We start from the raw sequence: 18363 nt of genomic DNA, 5'->3' as shown, positions 1-18363 counted from the left end.
AGGAGAGCTCCTCCAGAAGATGCTCTCGCCTGGAGAGAACTGATGAAGTGTTGCAAAAAGTTTTCCTGGGGAATGTCCTACTTTTAAAAGCCTCCATCAGGATTTCACTGGGGGGGGGGAGCAGAAATGAGGCCAACCCAACCCGAACCAAGACATGGTTTAACAGCACACACGGGGTTTAGCAGGCCGATCAGGAGACACACACTTCTGGGAGCATGGCCCCAAGGCGACTCTTCCTGCAAGGAACCCATCTCTGCCGAGCACCCTCAGCGTACAACCCTGAAGGGCACTGGCCAGGCTTTTGGCACAAACTCAGCTGACTCCTCAGCCTGTGGTCACAACCCTGAGGTGCCTCATCATTTCCCTTGCTAGGGCCCAAAAAGCATTCGGTGCCCAAATTCCTGCCTGGGGATGTTTGCCTGGGATTCAAGGGACCCATGTGCAGGTCACTGCCCTGCCACAGGCTTAGACATGCACTAACGCTCAGCACCTCTGCCAGCCCTTCTCCCTTCCACAAAGCAGGGCTGAAGAGCCTCCTCCACCTCCACGCACGTTGCAAGGACACTCGCGTTAATGACTGTGGGGAACTGGAGCAACGCGAGTCAAGCAAGTACACGCCAGCCTTCTGACTCAGCATGGCGAGGGGTGGGTAACTCATGTTTACTGGGTTAGCTGAAAGCAAACCAATATTCAAAAGGGAAAGATGTGCGAGCCCTTTCAGAGAAGAGGCATTCGCAAAAGGGAAGAAGATGAGATGCTCCTAGGAGGACTTTGCTCATTAGGCTTAACCGTGGCATAGAAATCACAGCAAAGTACAAACAAAGACTTCCAGCGCCGGGGCAGCCTCCCCGGAGATGGCAGGAACATGGCAGCACAGCTCCCGACTCCAGTTATTCTCTTTTAACAGAACACAATTCCTCCTGAAACTGGATTAGCGAGGTTGCAAATTGCATTAGCCAACATGGGAGGCTGCTGCTGCAACAGGAGCAGGAGAAAGGGAAATAGCATTAGACTTTGCCTGCCATTATTACTGCCATTATTAACTTGTCACTTTACTGTAGTGTTCCTATAACAATGATTTATTGCCTGCAAACAGGCTGACATGATTGAATTACTGGGAGAGCAGCTCCATGGGAAAGAGAGACAACGTTAACCCTTTCCTGAGGAAGGCTCAGCTGCTGCCCCCTCCCAAGGGGGCAGACAAAAGAGCTGAGGCTTTGACTTCGAACACCAACCTGCCATCTTGACCTTCAGCAGTACTGGTTTCAGAGCAATGCCAGAATTTTCTACAGTCCCCAAACTGCTCAGGTCCTGGTTGCAGGTGGGCTGCTCTGGGTTGGACATGCAAACAAAAGCAGAATATAGGTCTGTCTGCAATAGCGATAAAGAGATGCAGCTGGAGCTCTCCTATCTTTGCAGGCCTTCTTGCAACCTCTCTAGCCTACTAATTTTATAAGGCTAAATCCTTGTTTTTGCATGCTGCTCCTTTCTCGTATAGAGAAGGTTGGTCTCTGGACAAGCCACCAAACCGACTGACTGCTAGTCTAGATGGATGTGGGTCACCTTTTTTCCCCCTCCCCCCTCGCAGGGACACTACTGTCTGCTTGCAATCAGACAGGCTGTTAATCCGACTCCGCTCTGCCCTGCCCGACTCCACTGGAGAGACGGTGCGATGGCCCTTCGCAGAGCCCCTGTGCGGAGCGGGAAGGAGCGGGCATGCCTTCACCCACCCAGGCCATGCCCCTTGGCATCACCCCAGGTGCCACCCAAATGCTACCCTCACTCCCCCGGGGTTCGAGAGGCTTGAGCCTGTCTGCCTTTGGTCTCTTCCTCCCTACATGTACTGCTCATGTTTTGCTAAAAATCAGCTACGTGACACTTCTCTCCCAAATTTACAGTTCCTTATACGAATGTCACAAATGATGCCTCCTGCAGCACGGACTGGTGGGTGCTCCCAGCCCCAGGAGCAAGCCTAAGAGCTGGCTGTGACCCACCTCCTCTCAGGGACAGAAAGAGGCCGGGAATAAACCACCAAGTGACCTGCATTTCAGTATGTTCAGCAAGTTGCCTCAAAGTCCGTAGCCTAGCACGTGCAGACGTTCCCCAGCCTTGCAGCCTGCTGCTGCAGCAAGATGAGCTGAGTACTTAAGTAGCTGTGCACATCCACGCTGACCGTCACCCATTTCAACAGCCCCAGTCCAAAATCGAGCTCCAAGCACAGGCGCATGCCCCAAAGCACACTGTACTACTGTAACCTGGGAAAGTTTGTGTAGGTGCACACTAAGAGTACAACTGCACCCTGTAGCGCACAGCTGACTTTTGCACGCACTGTATTTGACTTGAGCATTTTCAGTGGCTACCGCTGAAAAGCTGGCTGCTACGCAGAGAGAGATGAGATGCTGAAGGTGGTATGAAATGCCATTTTCTTGCCATCCAGAGAGCAAGCTCTCCAGACAGACCTCAGGCAAGATCTTTTGGATGCTGCCCTCAAGAGCCTTGCCAGCCCAGGTTGTCAGTGCTGCCCTCTGTGCAAAGATGAAGTCCCCTGAGAAGGATCAAACTGAATCCATCCAAGAGCTAGCTCACTCCACTCACCTTTAATTATTCCTTTCCACCGGGTTAATTTTCTGCAGGTTTAGTAAACTGAGCTGGCGCACAGCGGGATCGATGCTGGCACAAGGAATGGGACAGGACCACGCAGCCAGCAGCACGCGTCAGGGATGAGGATCACCTCCTTCTGTGCAAACAAGTGCTAGATCAGCTCCACCTGCACCCTAAATGCTGGCTCCATAAATTAACTGATGAATCCGTCTACTGTGTGGAAGAACAACCAAGCGAAATGAGTCATCTGTTGTTTCTCAAGAAATTGTCTTCTTGAACTTCTTAAGGATAGAGGAAGTGTTACAGCAGGATGGGCTACAGATCCATCATTATCCGGACTCCGTGCTTCTCTGTTATAATGGACAGGGGAAAGTGTAGGAATTTTCTTTAACAGCATCCCAAAGTCTTATTTAAGTAAGTAAGATGGCCCTGGGAGCCAACTTTTATGTGTACATGTTAAAATAAAAGACCCTGAGCCACAGGTTCAGCATGTCCAGAGCCTGCCATTTTGCTGTAAGGAAGCAGATCGCAGGTTCAGTGAACCCAGGAATTTAGTCTCCGACCAATGTCAGAACAGGTAGAAACCCCAAAATAATCAGCCTCTTATGAACTAAGGTTCTGGAAAAGCATTCAGATAAAAATTGTCCTTGTTTATTCTGCTGACACAGAGGTATTAATCTCACAAGGTAAAATCACCGTGAGAAGAAATGGCTGGGTTTATTTCACGGAAGTTGCTTTCTTTACGGGGGCATTGCTGCACCACCTGGCTATGCAGGTCACTGTCGCGTTGAAGAGCAAAGCCATTGTGTCCAGCCAGCTGTGTCCCACCAGCAGAATACACCCACAGACCATCAGTCGAACCAATGCTCGTGAAGGCAAGAAGCAGGGGATTTACAGTAATTGGGGCTGGGCCATCTCTGCCTGGCTGTTCAGCACTGTTCCTTCTCATAGAATCATAGAATCATTAAGGTTGGAAAAGACCTCTAAGATCATCGAGTCCAACCGTCAACCCAACACCACCATGCCCACTAAACCATGTCCCTAACCGCCTCATCTACACGTCTTTTAAATACTTCCAGGGATGGTGACTCAACCACTTCCCTGGGCAGCCTGTTCCAATGTTTAACCAAAACAGGACACGGCCTGTCTGTGCAAAGGACTGATGGGGAATATCTAGTTTCTTATGCCAGGAGAAGCATCCCATGTGATACAGAAGCTAGAAAAATGGTACAGGTCCCATTCGCAAGGACGGACAGGCAAAGCTGCTGCTCGGGCATGCTGGGAGGGACACCTGGGCTGGGTACCGCTCTGACTGGAGGGCTGAGAATGCAGCAAGAGAAAAATTGTGCTGCTGCAGCACTGAGCCTGCTGGCCCTGAGGCCACTCACCTTGTGGAGACCAGTGAGGCAGCCAAGGGGCTGAGGTTCCATGCATGGACCGGGGAAGGAGAACGGTGGTTAACACCTGGCTGGAAACCCGCTCATCACCAGTGCTCCCTCTCCCCCAAGGGCTGCCCCTGCTGACTCTGCTTTTGAAGACTTCAAGGACATGAGGGATGCACAAAGCTTTACAGCTGGACAACGTCTAAGTACTGTTCACTGCAGAGTATTTTAATCCAAGGAGAGCAAACAGGGAATCGATGAGAAGCTACAGTATGTGGAGAGAAGGCGTTCAAGACAACATCAAAGAAGTTGCATGTGCACAGACTGCAAACAGGCTGACACCGTGGTTCTGTATATGCATGCTGCAAATGGGAGTGGAAAACCACTCAGGAGATATCAAAGAGAGAAGCAGAGAGTGCTTTGAAATTGAAGTGAAAAAATTGCTCCTAAAAAAGTGACCTTGAAGAGAGTTAATTTGAACAGAGAGGCATATTCTGAATACAGCCCAGGTCTCCTGGTGTCGTCAGTCTTGTTCGGGGTCTGAAAAGCAAGACTGCCTGCAGTAAGATCAATGGGCACACACAGAGCAGGCTGAGCTGGGTTAGGATCCAACTAGGTGCAAGGATCCATTCCCACCCCCTTCACCCTCGTGAAATGCATCCGAGATGCTTCATACATCTAAAATCCCACTTCTCAGGTTATGCCCTTGGGTGCATTTTCCAGGCTAAAGCCCCAAAGGAAGCCCTGAACGTAACACTGCAGTCAGCTCAACATGCTTGGCTCTGACAGAAACATTTCACGGGCAAACCTGCAGAGGAGCCAAGTATCACTGCTCCCAAATGGGAAACCAAAGGCAGGGGGAGGTAAAACACAGCTCAGACCCTGCAAGGCCAGTGTCAGCATCCCCAGCAGGGGGTCGGGAACGCTGCAGTGCATCCAGCACGAGCTCCCTCCCCTGCTGCTCACACTGATGGGCTCGTTTCCACATGGCAATGTTTTTGTGGGATCAAGATGGCATTTGCTCTGGTTGCTTTGGCTCCGCTGACACCAATGTAACCTTATGCCCACATGTGACCTGCAGTGGGCCAGATTTGCCCAGCTGAGTGATGTGGCGGAGCACCTCTCTGATACCCATGAGTGTGAAACCACAGCCAGCTTGACAAGGCCAGCCAGCTGGGAGCAGGGCAGGGAGAGCATCCTCATGTGGATGCGTGCCCATGGGTGAAACCCCACCTCAAATCTGTATTTACAAACCAGTGCCCAAACACTAGAGGGTATGTTATGCACCACAGCGGCAGTGAGAAGAGGAGGCTCTCAGGTGTGTGTGACAGTGACGGCACATGGAGAAGATGAGGGACAGGGATGCTGGGAGCAGGGTGTGATGGCTAAGTGTGGAAAAAAAGCACCCCGGGGTGCTAGCCTGGGATAAGTAACTGTGCCAAGGAGGCAGCAGCAAGTCTAAGTGGGGAAGGTGTCCCAGGGGATCTGGCAAGTGTAGGGACAGAGCTCCCCAGGGCAAACGTGCAAGGGTAGGAGACTACCAGGGGTACGAGGTAGAGGAAGCAAACCCACCTATGCCACCTGGAAAAGAAAAAGGGCTCCAGCTGGGTCAATAATGCAGGTATATGCAAGGGGACAGTCCTGGGTCATGCAACACTGAACCCTTTAATTTTGTCTGTTCAGTGTGCTGGAAGCCGATAGGAAAGAGCAGCAGCTCTGAGGCAGAACAGCAGGTTTTACCCCACTGGTGATGAAGGGAAAGGGGCAAGTCCCCGAGCACCCAGGGGAGAGAAGACTGCTCTGCGCCACAGTCACGGCTGCTGATGAACAGCCTCCTGTCTCTCCTGAGCACTCCTTGAACTCCTTCATCACTCAAGCAAGAGTACAACTATTTGCCAGATGGAGCAGGTAGCTGTAAAGCAGGGAAGCAGTGCTATTCTACAGAGCAAAACCACTCTGGGATCAAGCAAACAGCAAACCTGAGTTTCCAGACCACTTCTGTAAGGAAGTTTCCAGCTCATTAGCTTTCCTTGTTTCACTTTATTGCTGGATGCTGCCAGCAGCAAAAAGTGTCAGGTTTTTAAGTAGGCACTTTGCGGCCCTTGAAAACACTTGTTTGAGCCTCCATTCAAGAGTCTGGGAGAGGTTAGTACCCCACTGGACACCCATGGTAGAAAAGGCATCTTTTGCATCCATCCATGAGAGGATTCCTCGCACGCAGATGTTACTAAGAAATGAGACAGAAGAAAGGCATTAACAGTAATATCTGAATTTCATTTGTTAGGGAAAGCCTCTCCTTATCCTAGGCAAGTGTCTTGGTAATTGTTTGAAAATCGGTCCTCCTTTCCCGACATTAAGCGTGCCATAAAGCAGCCTGTTTTTCCAATTCTCCTCTGCCTCATCCCCTCCTCATCCTCCCAGTGTCCCCAGACTGTGCAGTTACAACCATCACCAAGTCTTCAGAGGGAAGGACGAGCGGGATACTGAGCAGCCTCTCTGCGGCTGCCAGGGATGGGGCTTGGACCAAGAGGTAAGGGTCCTCTGCTCTCCGCTCCTAATCTCTGGTCACTGCTACCCCAACGCCACCAGGCTGCTGTCAGTGGTGGTTTCTTGTGGACAGCAGGAGGGCGGCAGAGCACTCTGCACCCACCCTGCACCCAAAGTAAGGTTCAGGCACAAGCCTCCCCCTTCTCCAAGGCCAGCTGAGGAGCCTCCACCCTCCCCCTCTACAACGGTTTCAACTTGACAGCTCCTAATAAACCAAACTTTACGAAGCAGCCCCTGGAGAGCCCCTGGAAGCTAATTAATGCTCTAATGAAGAGCTTGACTGCCTTGTTTGCTCGACGGCTCCCAGGCCAATCAATCTGCCATAGCCCGGCTTGCAAAAAAGCAACAAGGAGCCCAACACCCCTGGTGTCTGCTCGGTTATCATCCCCCGCCACCCCCCCCCATCCCTCCTCCCACGTTCATTACTGTCAAAAACCCAGCAGCAAGAGGGCAGATTTATAGAGGCGATTGCGGCTTCTCCCTGTGCGCCCGCCCCAGGATTAGTCACGAAGGAACCAGCCGAGGGACGACGTGAGGACGGAGGGGTGGGAAGAGCACAGAGGTATGGGGAGGTGGGTGCCCTGCAGGTCGGGATGGGTAGGTCTGTGCCTGAGTACAAAAGGGGTGAGGGGGTGCTCAGGGGGCTTTGCCACAACCTCCTGCTTGTGTGAAAGCTCTGCTTTTTTATTCTGCTGTTGTCAGAAAGACTCCCCAGCACTCAGACCCCAGGCCCTCTCAAAGCTCTGCCGAATCACCCCCTCGCTTGTGCTGCAGGGAAAAGATAAGTGCGGTAATGCATATGAGGACAATGGCAATTTAATACACCAGCACAAATCCGCTCAAGCCTCCTTGCCAAGAGACCTATCCAGACGTCCTAGCCTGCCCAGATCACAGCAGAGTCCTCATCATGCACAGTGCCACCAGAGACCGTCTGCTGCCCTTGTCTCAGTCCAGCAGACCGCACGGACGCACGCCGCTCCCAGACAGCACCTCCCACCTCAGCCACTCCATCCCTGAAAACTTGGCAGGCAGAAGAAAGATCCAAGAAGGAGCTGGGAACAGAGCCCGCCTGGCAGCCCTCGGGTCTCCCCTTGACCCACATGCATCTATCTACCACCTTCCTCCCTCGGGCAGGACCCGGAGCCTGGGCACTGTTCCCCCTCCATGCTGTGTGAGGAAGGGGGCAGAGAGCAGTGAGGGGGTACTGCTCAGCTGGCATCCTCATGCTGAGAGCTCAGCCTGAATCCAAATGCTTTCACAGTCACCTGGGTTCAAAAGGAACCACCTGCACCTCTGCTTCCCCTAAAACCCGAGATCAGCAAGTGCCAGGGAGTCACCACACCTGTCCCCTCCAAGGACACATCTGTCCTGACCACTTGCAGATCAGCCTGGTAAAGCTTGCATGGAGGATGCTCTTCTCCGCCTGGAAAGGGGCAAGTGCACAAAGGGCAAGGCAACGTCTCTAGAAGGGAAAGGGGTGGTGAACCCTCAGGAAAAGGGGTGGAGAACCCTCAGGGCAAGCCCGAGCTTTCGGGGATGAAAGAATCGGGGTTTCAGAGGCAGGCCAGATACTGCAGCGGAAGGGGAGCCCCAAACACAAGGCTGTGGGTGGGAAGAAATCTCCACCCCTGCACATGGGGCTTGCTCCAAGCTCAGCCCGCGTTCCTCTGCGTGGTCTCCTGCCAGCTTTGGCTTCAGGGAAGCAGCTGTCGTGAACCGAGCGTACTTTTATTGTTCCTCCCCCTCTGCTGCAACATGAGCTCACCAAGAAAGAAACAACACACAGCTCGAGAGATGGAAGTAAAAAGGAGAGCACTGCGTTCTAAGGACACGAAACGGCCACAGGCAATCTAGCCGCTCGCCAGACTGGTCCACAATCCTGCCCAACAGAACCCCACACCAGCGTACAGAAGTTAAAACCCAGCACTCACCCTACAGCAGTGCAGGTCCCTCTCCCTGCAAAGCACACATGAGCTACCTGGGGCAGCGTGCCTGTACCTGTGCACAACCCTCCCCCTACTTTGCAACCCAACTCGTGCCGGCTTGTGTGACAGCGAGGAGCAGGCCATGAAAGGGAGAAACACTGGAGCTTCAGATCCTACTGCTGCTGCTGCTGAGTTTTCACAAACCACCAAGTGATGGACAACATACCCTCGTGATACCTAAATTCTCTGTAAGCTCTCACATGTACAGCCAGCATCCTTCATAGGGCTTTTCCTCACGCTGCCAGTCCTTGTAACTGCTTCACACCCAAGGGGCCAGGAACGTCACACTCAAAGGCCAAATCTGGCTCCAGATGCCATGCAGGGCACTTCTGCCATCCTATGTACAGACCTTCACTTCAGAGCTGGGTTAATGCTGCCATTGCCTGCTTTATTCATTCCCTCCTTCAGGAGCTACCTGTTCTGTTTCTCAAATACTGCTCATTTCTTCCTGAGAGTAGGAAAGGACTGGAGTGTTTCAAGCTGCTGGCGTTTCCTCAACATTACTTCTTGGCCACAAGATAGCCCTAGGTGAAATTACTTTGCAGCCACATTAATACATGCAATTCAAAACCAGCACTGCCACCTCTGCAGTTACCACTCGGCATGGGGGACAACTACAAACACTACCCACTGCAAGAGTGCCAAGGATAGACAGCCTGAGCACTGAAACGGTAAACCAACACACCAGGAGAAGCTCCAGCACCCTGTCCCTTGAGGATGTGGGATTTCACAAAGCAAAAAGATTAATGAAACAATCGGGAAGCCACTATTTTACCTTTCTCACCTGAACACACTTTAAAGGCTGACATATATCGATTGTCATGTCTGCACCTGGAACCTGTCAAATAGAAAGGTCACTCTGACAAACAGGGAGCAGGGTTTTAAGAGGAAACTAGAATCCCAGCATTAACTTACAATCTGGAAACACACGCTGGCTCAATTTGCTAAAAGACCTCCAGACAAGCCTTCTTTATGGTGTCCCTTAGTGAATTGGTAGTGGATATAGTGCACCCCAAACTCACTGGCATATGGAACACGTGGCTAGTGGGCAAGGGAAAGGAGAAAGCTAGGACTAAGACATCCAATAGCAGCCTGAAGTTACGTCATATTAAGGTGACTACAGAGCCACAGACTTAGACTGACAGAGCTCTCAGGTGTTCAGTTGTTCAGGGGTCTTGAATGACCCCTTTTGAAGCAGCCCCGGGTATTAATCTGAAAACCAGTATCTGCTTCATCAGCACAGGTCTGACTGTGGGGGCACTAGGATGTTCATTACAAGGTGACTGAGGAAGGCGCCTCCCACAACATCCTGGCTCCTCTCTGGAGATTATCCAGCCAAAGACCCAGCAATGACACAACACGACCCTCTGCAGCCTGCAAAACCAGAGAGAACCACAGCAGTCGCTGGTACGACTGCCAGCATTGCATTCACGGAGAGCATCAACCACCCGCTCTCAGAAGCTGCCTGAGACATGGAAACAAAACACAGAGAGAGCGCAACCGTGGTGCTGGGGATGCTCTGAGGAGTCCCCCTCTTCTCCTCCATCCTCTTGTGGGTCATAAAACCACAAACATTATGCAAGGCTCATTGGACTGACAGCTAAGATTTGTGTAGCCATAGTTTGTTGAGCAGCAGGGAGATAGGGAGAGGTAAAAACCATGGAGACCTACATGACTTGTTCTGTTAAGGCATCACTTGATGGTTACTGCTCCAGTAAAGAAGAACTGGCTGCTAGAGCATGGTTTAAATGTCCTTTAAATGTCCTCCTGGGCACCCTGAGCTGTGACACAGAGGCTCTCTTCTAGAAGCTGTTATCAAGGATTTCTGTTTCTCTCTCTGTCTCACACACATATGCATGCACAGAGATGTGCCATGAAGAAGCATATTACTCCAGGGACCATAGCCAGTCAACGCTGCTTCCTAGGGAAATAAGCTAAAATTATGAACATCACCAATCTGACCTTGCGAGCAGTAAAACATGTATTACAAGGCAGGATAATCAAGATAAATGGAGAAGATTAACCTGGAGATGAGGGCAAGGAAGGAGGGAGGGAAGAAAGAGAATAGAGAGCTCATGAGGCATCTGGAGCTCGCAGCATCCCCTGACTTTTCTAAAGACATGCTAAGGGTTGGGGAAGGTGGAGAAGAGTATGAAAAGGGACACTGAGGTGAAAAACACAAAGCTCAAGCCAGAAGACAGATGCTAGGAAGGAGTCCCTCTGCACAGGAACGTGGAGGGAGGACTGACCATGCTTCAAGGACCTGAGCCAAGAGCCTTAAAGGTGCTAAAAGCCTCACTCCAAACATCAGCTCCAGCCCTAAGGCCGAGACAGCAATAAACCGTTCAGCTCAGCGATGGCCCTGAGCTGCCCTGACCATACATCTTTGCACCCTTCAAGGACAATAGAAGGCACCACCAAAATATCAGTGACAAGGCCTACAGAAGGCACCTAACTCTCTCCACTGGCTGTACATGGAGCATAAGCACCTTGCAGGTTTTCTGACTCTCCCTGCCAAGCCAGCTGTCTGTTGCCTAGCTGTTGCACACTGTGTGGGCACCCATAACCTTGGTGACTTCCAGCTGGAAAGGGCTCAATTTCTGGTGGGGATGAAAGTCAGGCTCTTTGATCACTAGTTGCTTCTGAAGATGCCTCCAGCAGAGCGAGAGATGCAGCCAGTTATTAGACAAGAGCTGCAGCACCTCACCTATGGTGCATGTGCACATGCAGGCTTTGGTGGGAGCATGTCTCTCTTCTTTGATCCTGTTAGCCCTGTCTCTCTCCTCTCTTTCCCAGGTTAGTCTGCTCTGATGAATGGAGGTGGCAACCTGAAAGCCGCTTCCGTCTCACAAGAACAGCCCAGAGACTGGACCGAGCTGCAGTCACCTCACCTCCCAGAAGAAAACCCCATGAACAGCACACGAGGAGCAAAGAGAGGACCCAGTTCCCCAGAGGTGTATAAGGGAGCTCCAACATATCTGCAGCCGAAGAGCCGAGCAGCCCCACCTGTACCATGCACAAGTGTGAGACATCAGTCACAGCCATGAGAGCAGTCCTCGCTCTGGAGAGACCACCGCAGCACTGGTACGTACCCCATCCCCGCGACACACCCCCCAGCTCCTCTTGCGCGCTCTCAGCACTCACCCGGCCGCAGGACCCTGATTTCCAGCAGGTTGGAGGTCCTGTCCGCCAGCCGCGTCCAACTGCTGTTGTAGTTCTTCCTCCAGAGCTCGGCCACACACTGGTACTTGCCGGCCTCCGTGTCGCTCGCCCTGCTGATGCTCAGGCGCACGTTGTTGCTGGACTCAGCCTTCTCGATGGCGGTGCGGGTCCGGAAACCTGCATACCTGTCGCCCCACTGGACCCCGCCGTCGCGCGTGAAGGTGACCAGGTCGTGAAACTCGGTGCTGCCCGCCGGCTGGAAACGCCACGTCACCGACACTGGTACCCACGATGGGTAGTGGGGCTTGATGATGCACTGGAGGTCGAAGGACTCGTTGTAGGTCACCCCAGGGGTGCGGGAGATAGCTGTGACAGCAAAGCCGGCCTCTGCGGAAAGAGAGAAAAGGGCTTTGAGAGACACTTGCCTAATGAGGCCCTGCTGTTAGCATGCAAAAGCTAGAGTGTGGTCATCCAGTCACGGGCCTGGAATAATCAGCCGCTCGCGCTGTGTTGGCTCCTCGTCTGCAATGGCAAAGTGGCACGAAAAACAGTGGCAAAAACACACTTAAGTGCCTGTGTAGTGGTGACTGCCTGCGTGAGCACTGGCTGCAGCGGCAGCAGGATTGTGCTCGATTTCTGCCCAGAGGAGCACAATCCCCTGAGACCTGGAGGGCGAGCGGCCAGCCTCTGCACGCTGACCAAAGCCCCGTCTGGAAACGCAGCAGTGCAGCGGCAACGGAGCAGCACCAGGCAGAGCAGCTACCCAGCACCAGCCTGACCGCTCGCAGGATTCACATCCACCTCTCGGGCAGGGGGTCCCCACCCAGTCCCCCACCCCAGGTCTGTGGCTGGTAGCTGCAGGTGAAGGAAAGATGAGGAAAGCGAGAAGTAGCAGCCTTCATTCATGCATCGGAGAGGTGGCAGCAGTTACGAAACCCCAGGATGGAGGCAACTGAAAGAGAGGGAAGCTGGTTGCTCCTGTTCTTCACACAGCACGGCTTTTGTTCTCTTCCAGATCACAGCTCCAGAATGGCTTTATGCAGTTATCCTCGCACGTGCACCACTCCACAAGCTGGTCAATACATTTTGACTTGTCTACCCCCAGCACTTTGTTGGTTTAGGGGAGTTTAAAACCAGCAGTCTATTAGTAATTTGAAGATAACATATTCCCAGTCGACTGGCTTACATTTTGGGTCAGGGCATTTCCATTGCTCAGTTGTTCTGAGCTGCAGAGAGAAAATATTTTCTTCCAATCACTTTAGTGCAGCCAGCAGATTTAGCAGGGACCTTGTTTTCCACCGGCAACATCCCCAGGAAGCGCCCCCTTCCTGGGAGGCTCTGCAGGGTGTCCCATGCCAGCTGGCAGCTCTCTTTCCTCCCCCTGCAGTGCTGACTGTCCCGGCACCCAGCACAGCCACCGCCGCAGGGGAGAGCCTGGCCAGTGCCCAGTAGAAACAGGAACGTCTTCTGGATCAGTGCAGAGCTTCAGCCCGCCACCAGCTTGAAATTACAGTTCAAGAGATGAGCCGGGAGCTCACCGCAACCCACAGAGCTGCTGCCATGGGCCAGACCGGCCACAGCACAGACACTGCCGTTATCTGCACGCTTCCAGCAAGTGCCTCTGCAGCCCCACGGCGTCACCATGCCAGAGCTCCAGGATGTGTAATTACTGAGAAAACAGGTCAATCTCTGGGATTAAAGCCTCTTGCAACACATTCAGTGATTACCCAGGAGAGGAGAGCGAGACCCAGGCTTTCTCCCCTGCAGGACTCCTGCATCTCATACCCATGTAAGTCTTTATTCCTTTAGACCCTGCAGCAGCCCTCCTGCCCCAGCAAGTGTGTTACCGGGCCCAGCTCAGAGCACCACTGAGCCAGCGATGGCCCTAGAAAGCCAACTTAATTTCACCAAGACCAGCTGACTTCGTAAAGTTTAATCTCCAGTTGGCCTGGGCAAGGAAGCTTCATGACTTCTCTTGACTGCTGTGCAAAAGCCAGGTGCGTTTCCCAGGTCCTCAACTCAACCAACACGCTCATGGCACTTAGGTTAACACACAAAGGCCCTTCTTCCTTCAGGACTTGGTACAAAAGGAGAGAAGCCACGCTTAAAAGCCGGCAGATTTTCTGCAAGACCTCCCTACAAGAATACAGCAGCCCCCCCTCACCCTGCCTGCCCCCTCCTTCCCCAGCCAGCCAGGAACTGAAGTCCCTGCCAGGCACTCGAGATCCTCAGAAGTTCAGGGACATCTGGTCTCATCCGACAGCACATCTCTCTTCTGGCTATTGCTTCTGAACCACCCCGTAGATAGATTTATGGGTTTGAACATCATCTGTACTGGTTCAGCTGAAGAGTTTCTTACCCTGGCAGACTGGCAAATGATTAGACCTTAACTTGAAATGTGAGTGTCACTAAATTTACTGCATTTTTTTTAATAGCAATTTCTGTAGCCATAAACCTCTCTTGCTCTTTCTTAGCACCTTCCATTTGAGTTTCTCAGGACACTCCAAAAACATTACACTGAAGAAAAAATGTCAGATTCAGTGGCAATGAAACAATACTCCAATATTTTCTCCACTAAATTTTCATGAGCTACTTCAGCTTTGCTAGTTATAGGAAGAGGACCTAGGAATTTCTTAGGACTTGACAGAACGTGCTCAACAGCCAGTGATTTCTCTGGGACAAGGAGCGGAGGAGGAGGGACAACTACCTTTCCATCACATCTTCTGGAACTGCTGGGCAATTCCAAACATCTTAAATTTTAACAAGAGTAAAAGTGATACATTTTAAAATCTCAACACTTAATCTCAACACTTCGACAAGTGGCAGAGTAAAGAGAAGGGCCGATACGTTGACTTACAGCAGGCCAAATGCTGCTGACCTCATGAGGAAGTCACTGTTGAAACCAGATGAGAATCTGCCCTTAGTTCTTTACAAACTAACGTCCCTACCTGCTTTTGGAAGCTATATAGCAAAGATTTCTAGCTCCAGACAGAACAGCCTCTGAAAGAAGGTCAAAAGTGAAGGGGAGGAAAGGAGGAAAAAAGCAAGATTTTAATCAGAATACGATACAACTTTGAAGTCTGGTCTCTCACACATCTTGCCAAAGCTTAAGATTAATACCACAGAGAACCAAAAAAAAAACCCCACCCCAAAAAATTCCTATCTCGACCTTTCAGTAGAGCTCCCTGATTGTTTATAGCCCTGGCATTCTGCAAATCAGTGACCTCATAGAAGCAGTCATCCCTTCTTCAGTCTCCTGCAGAGCACTTGAGGAACTAGTCCAGAAATTGATATAGCGGGACCAAAGTAATTCACAATCCATGCAAAATCCCCAATGCCCTACCTGCCCTCTCCTAAACTGATGTGGTTTCACTGTGTTTGAAATGGAGGAGCTCTTTGGCAGAGCAGAGTACCAGCTGCAATGATCCCAGGTCCTAGTTCGGCTTGGTTGTGAACAACGTTGTGGTTCTGGGCCAGCAGCTCAGTGCCTCCTTGCAGAGGCAGTGAGGACCATTCCTGACCCATGTCTTCTGCAGGCTTCTGATGCTGTCAGAGATGCTCGCTATTTCTGGTGGACAGGTCAACAGATGCTCAGTGTTTTGCTCTCCTGGTCCGGCGAGCAGAGGTAAGGTTTACCCAGGGCAAGCAAGGAGGCTTCGATGCTCACAGGCACGGAGCACCACCACTGCACTGCCCGTAACCCGGCTCCAATGCTGGGGGGGCACGTCATGGGACTGGCAGCCTCTCTCCTCGGAAGGATGCTGGAATCACTGCCCCTCTCCTTAGCCACCCCCTGCTTTGCTCCTGCCACAGCCACCCCTCAGACTTCGCCCCCACACGCAATGGGGCATGCAGGCGTTTTGCACCAACCTACCGGAAGCTGCGTGTGGGCTGCCGGGTACCTCCATTTTGCCGGCAAGCAAGGGCGGGAGTGCCAAGAGCAGCCCCGGTTATTCACAGGTGACCTCCTGGGGGGGGCTGGGCACGCGGGGAGCACAGCCCCACAGCCCCCGCGCCTCGAGTACTCACCCAGAGCAGTGATGGACACTGGGGTGCCTGCGTGCCGCTCCCCAACCATCTGCCACTCCCCATCCAGTGTCCGCGTCCACTCGGCCACCCGGCACTCGTAGTGGCCCTCGTCCGCCTTGACGCTGTTGAAGATCTCCAAGGTGAAGGAGCCGGGCCGGACCTGCTCCACCTGGATGCCCCCATAGCTGCTGCGCTCGGCGTACGAGGGGCCCGGCTGCAGGGTGCCCTCCCGATCCAGACGCACAATTTCGCTGCGCCGGTTCAGCTTGTCCACCAGCTGCCAGGTGACGGAGAGGCGGCTTTGGGGCCCAAAGCCTGAGCGCACGTTGCAGCCAAAGCGCAGGCTCTCCCCCTCCAAGACATTGCTGGCGTTGTTGATAATCTCCAAGGAGATGCTGGTCTCTAAGGAGAGAAACGCATACACACAGGGGAGATGATACACACTCGCCACTTCTCGGTCTGCAAGAAGGATGCTGCCAGCCAGAGAGGCTTTCTACCAGGTGCAGGAAACTGCCCACGTATTTGGGTCCAGGCATGTCTTAACCTCATGCGTGACCACATCCAAAAACAGCTTGTGGGCAGCGAGCTGCTCCTGGTGACTTGCACACTCAAAGCAGCTGTAGGCCAAAGCTGGGAGAAATCTCTCTGCCTATGGCTCATGAGACATTGCCGCATCTTCTGGTCGCAGGTCCGGGATAGGATCTCAGCAAAACTTGAGGGAATTTGTGTTGCTACAACATGCACCGCATGCAACCGGCTCTGCCAAAAAAAGCTTCCAGCTCCCTAGGCTTTTCAATTCACGTCATCCTGATCACCATCTTGCCACGTCCATTCCTACAACACCTTTTGGGAGAAGCTCTCCCAAACTCCCACTGCTAGTGACACTAGAGGTAGCTATCAATGTTTGGTAACATCAAAAAAACCTGGTATCCTGAGCTTCTCAGAGATGTAAGGCTTTACGGCTGGTTTTTCAGAGATACCGAGTGCTGGTTACTCCTGCTGTCTTCGGTCAGAGTTATGGACACTTAGCACCCTTGAAAAATCATCACATTTGTTCCTAGAGCTGGTGATTTATCAAATGGCAAGAATGAAATCTGTCTGAAAGGTGACTGTGCCTAGAAGTACTACATTTTAGACATTTGTCCAGTGGAAGATTTCTAGCTAGAGTGATTTTCAAAGCCAGACAAACAAGACCAAATATTGGTAGGACAGAAAAGAAATAGAATTTCTTTTGGAGAAATGAGGAGGGGAAAAAAAGCTAGAGGAAAGGGCTGCATTTCCCTACAAACTTAAGAGATAGGAAACAAACATCGCACAAAATCCTCTTGCAGCTACCCTCTGCTTGGTCAAAGCCCACTGCCAGGGTAGCCTGGACAACATGTGCATGGTTCGTCATGCCACAGCTACCTGAGTTTCAGAGAGCAAAACAAGGAATGAGTCAGTGGACCCTCTCCTCTCACCCCATTATTTCTGTATTTATGACATTTGTCTGACAAACATAAAAGGCGTTCAGGCAAGCCTCCGGCAGGGTTGTTTTCACCAGGGTTGGCAGACACAGTGACCATGACAGAGCTCCACGCTGAAGAGCAAACCAGGGCTCAAGGAGCACGTGAACCCTGGTTTCTCCCAGTACAGCTGTCTTGCAAGACAGCTGAACAACAGCCAGTGAAGGGCCTGCAGGAACCTAGCAGCTCTTAGGATAAACCAGGGCCAAGCCGGTCTCCCCGTTCCGCCTGCTGAGTACTTTAGAGCACCCAGCTCCCTGCAGAGCAAGGCGAGGAGAGGTATGAGGAGCAAGTCAGAGGTTGTCACGTGCGCCTTCAGCTCAAGGCCAAAACTGCCAGCTTGGGGCCATTACCAAGGTGGGAGCATGTTTCCCCACCTATGAACCTGACACATATCCCTCCTTCTCTATCATCCCCTTCCCATAAAAAAAAATAATCTTGCCAGCTGGGATTTCAAGCCTCCACAGCATGCAAATTCTTATCGTCCCTCTTCCCCACCACCGAAGTCAGGGCACATCACAGCCTTACCAGCTAGCTGCCCAGTAGAGCAATGGCCCCAGGAAGGGATGGGCAAGTCTCTACTTACTGAGCGGCAGGACGGTGATGGGGATGTTCTTTGGCCGCTTGCTCTCCTTGTCGATGAAGTCGCCTGTAACAGTCTTCTCCCGCTCAGTCACCCGGCAGTTGTACTTGCCACTGTCCTCAAGACGGAGGCGGTAGATCTTCAGCACAAAAATGTTGTCGCTTTCTTTGGCTACCTTGAGCTGGCCCAGGGCCTCGCGCTGGGCAAACTCATTGTTGAGCACCGGCACAGCGTTGGGCCCCAGGCTGGCAATGAGGGAGCTGTTGAAGGCCCAGGAGATGGAGAAGTAGCGGTCAGGGATGTTCTGCGCCTCCAGGATGCACCGGAATTCCACCGGCTCACCCACAATATATGTCCGCTTCTCTGTCTCCAGCCGGACACTAAACTCCTTATCTGGGGAGAGACAGACAAACTCACGTCAGCATGGCAAAGCCCACTGGGACAGCCAGCACACCTCACCTCGTGCGAGGTATTTACAACTTGCCACTCTCTGTGTAGTCAACATCCCTCGGACACGTGCATCCACAGGTGGAGGGGCAAGGGGCTTGCTTTTGCTGTGAGAGCCCAGA

At 52.3% G+C, this 18363-nt stretch overlaps 1 protein-coding gene across 2 annotated transcripts in view; it reads right to left on the bottom strand.

Annotated features, from left to right (window-relative positions):
* The window catches only part of IGSF3 (immunoglobulin superfamily member 3), a 101045-nt gene that overhangs the window by 17591 nt on the left and 65091 nt on the right, over positions 1 to 18363 (bottom strand). Inside the window, exons 4-6 of one of the 2 annotated variants that reach the window (XM_076351518.1) lie at positions 17798 to 18187; positions 15707 to 16108; positions 11660 to 12064 (exon numbers count right to left, since the gene is read on the bottom strand). In XM_076351518.1, the coding sequence (XP_076207633.1) occupies positions 11660 to 12064; positions 15707 to 16108; positions 17798 to 18187 (1197 nt within the window). The remainder of the gene's footprint in view (positions 1 to 11659; positions 12065 to 15706; positions 16109 to 17797; positions 18188 to 18363) is intronic. The other variant, XM_076351528.1, reaches the window with a different exon arrangement.

Source organism: Aptenodytes patagonicus, chromosome 1, assembly GCF_965638725.1.
Source record: "Aptenodytes patagonicus chromosome 1, bAptPat1.pri.cur, whole genome shotgun sequence".
Taxonomy (NCBI): Eukaryota; Metazoa; Chordata; class Aves; order Sphenisciformes; family Spheniscidae; genus Aptenodytes; species Aptenodytes patagonicus.
The sequence above is the reverse complement of the archived record's forward strand: the minus strand, read 5'-3'. Positions and strand labels throughout refer to the sequence as shown.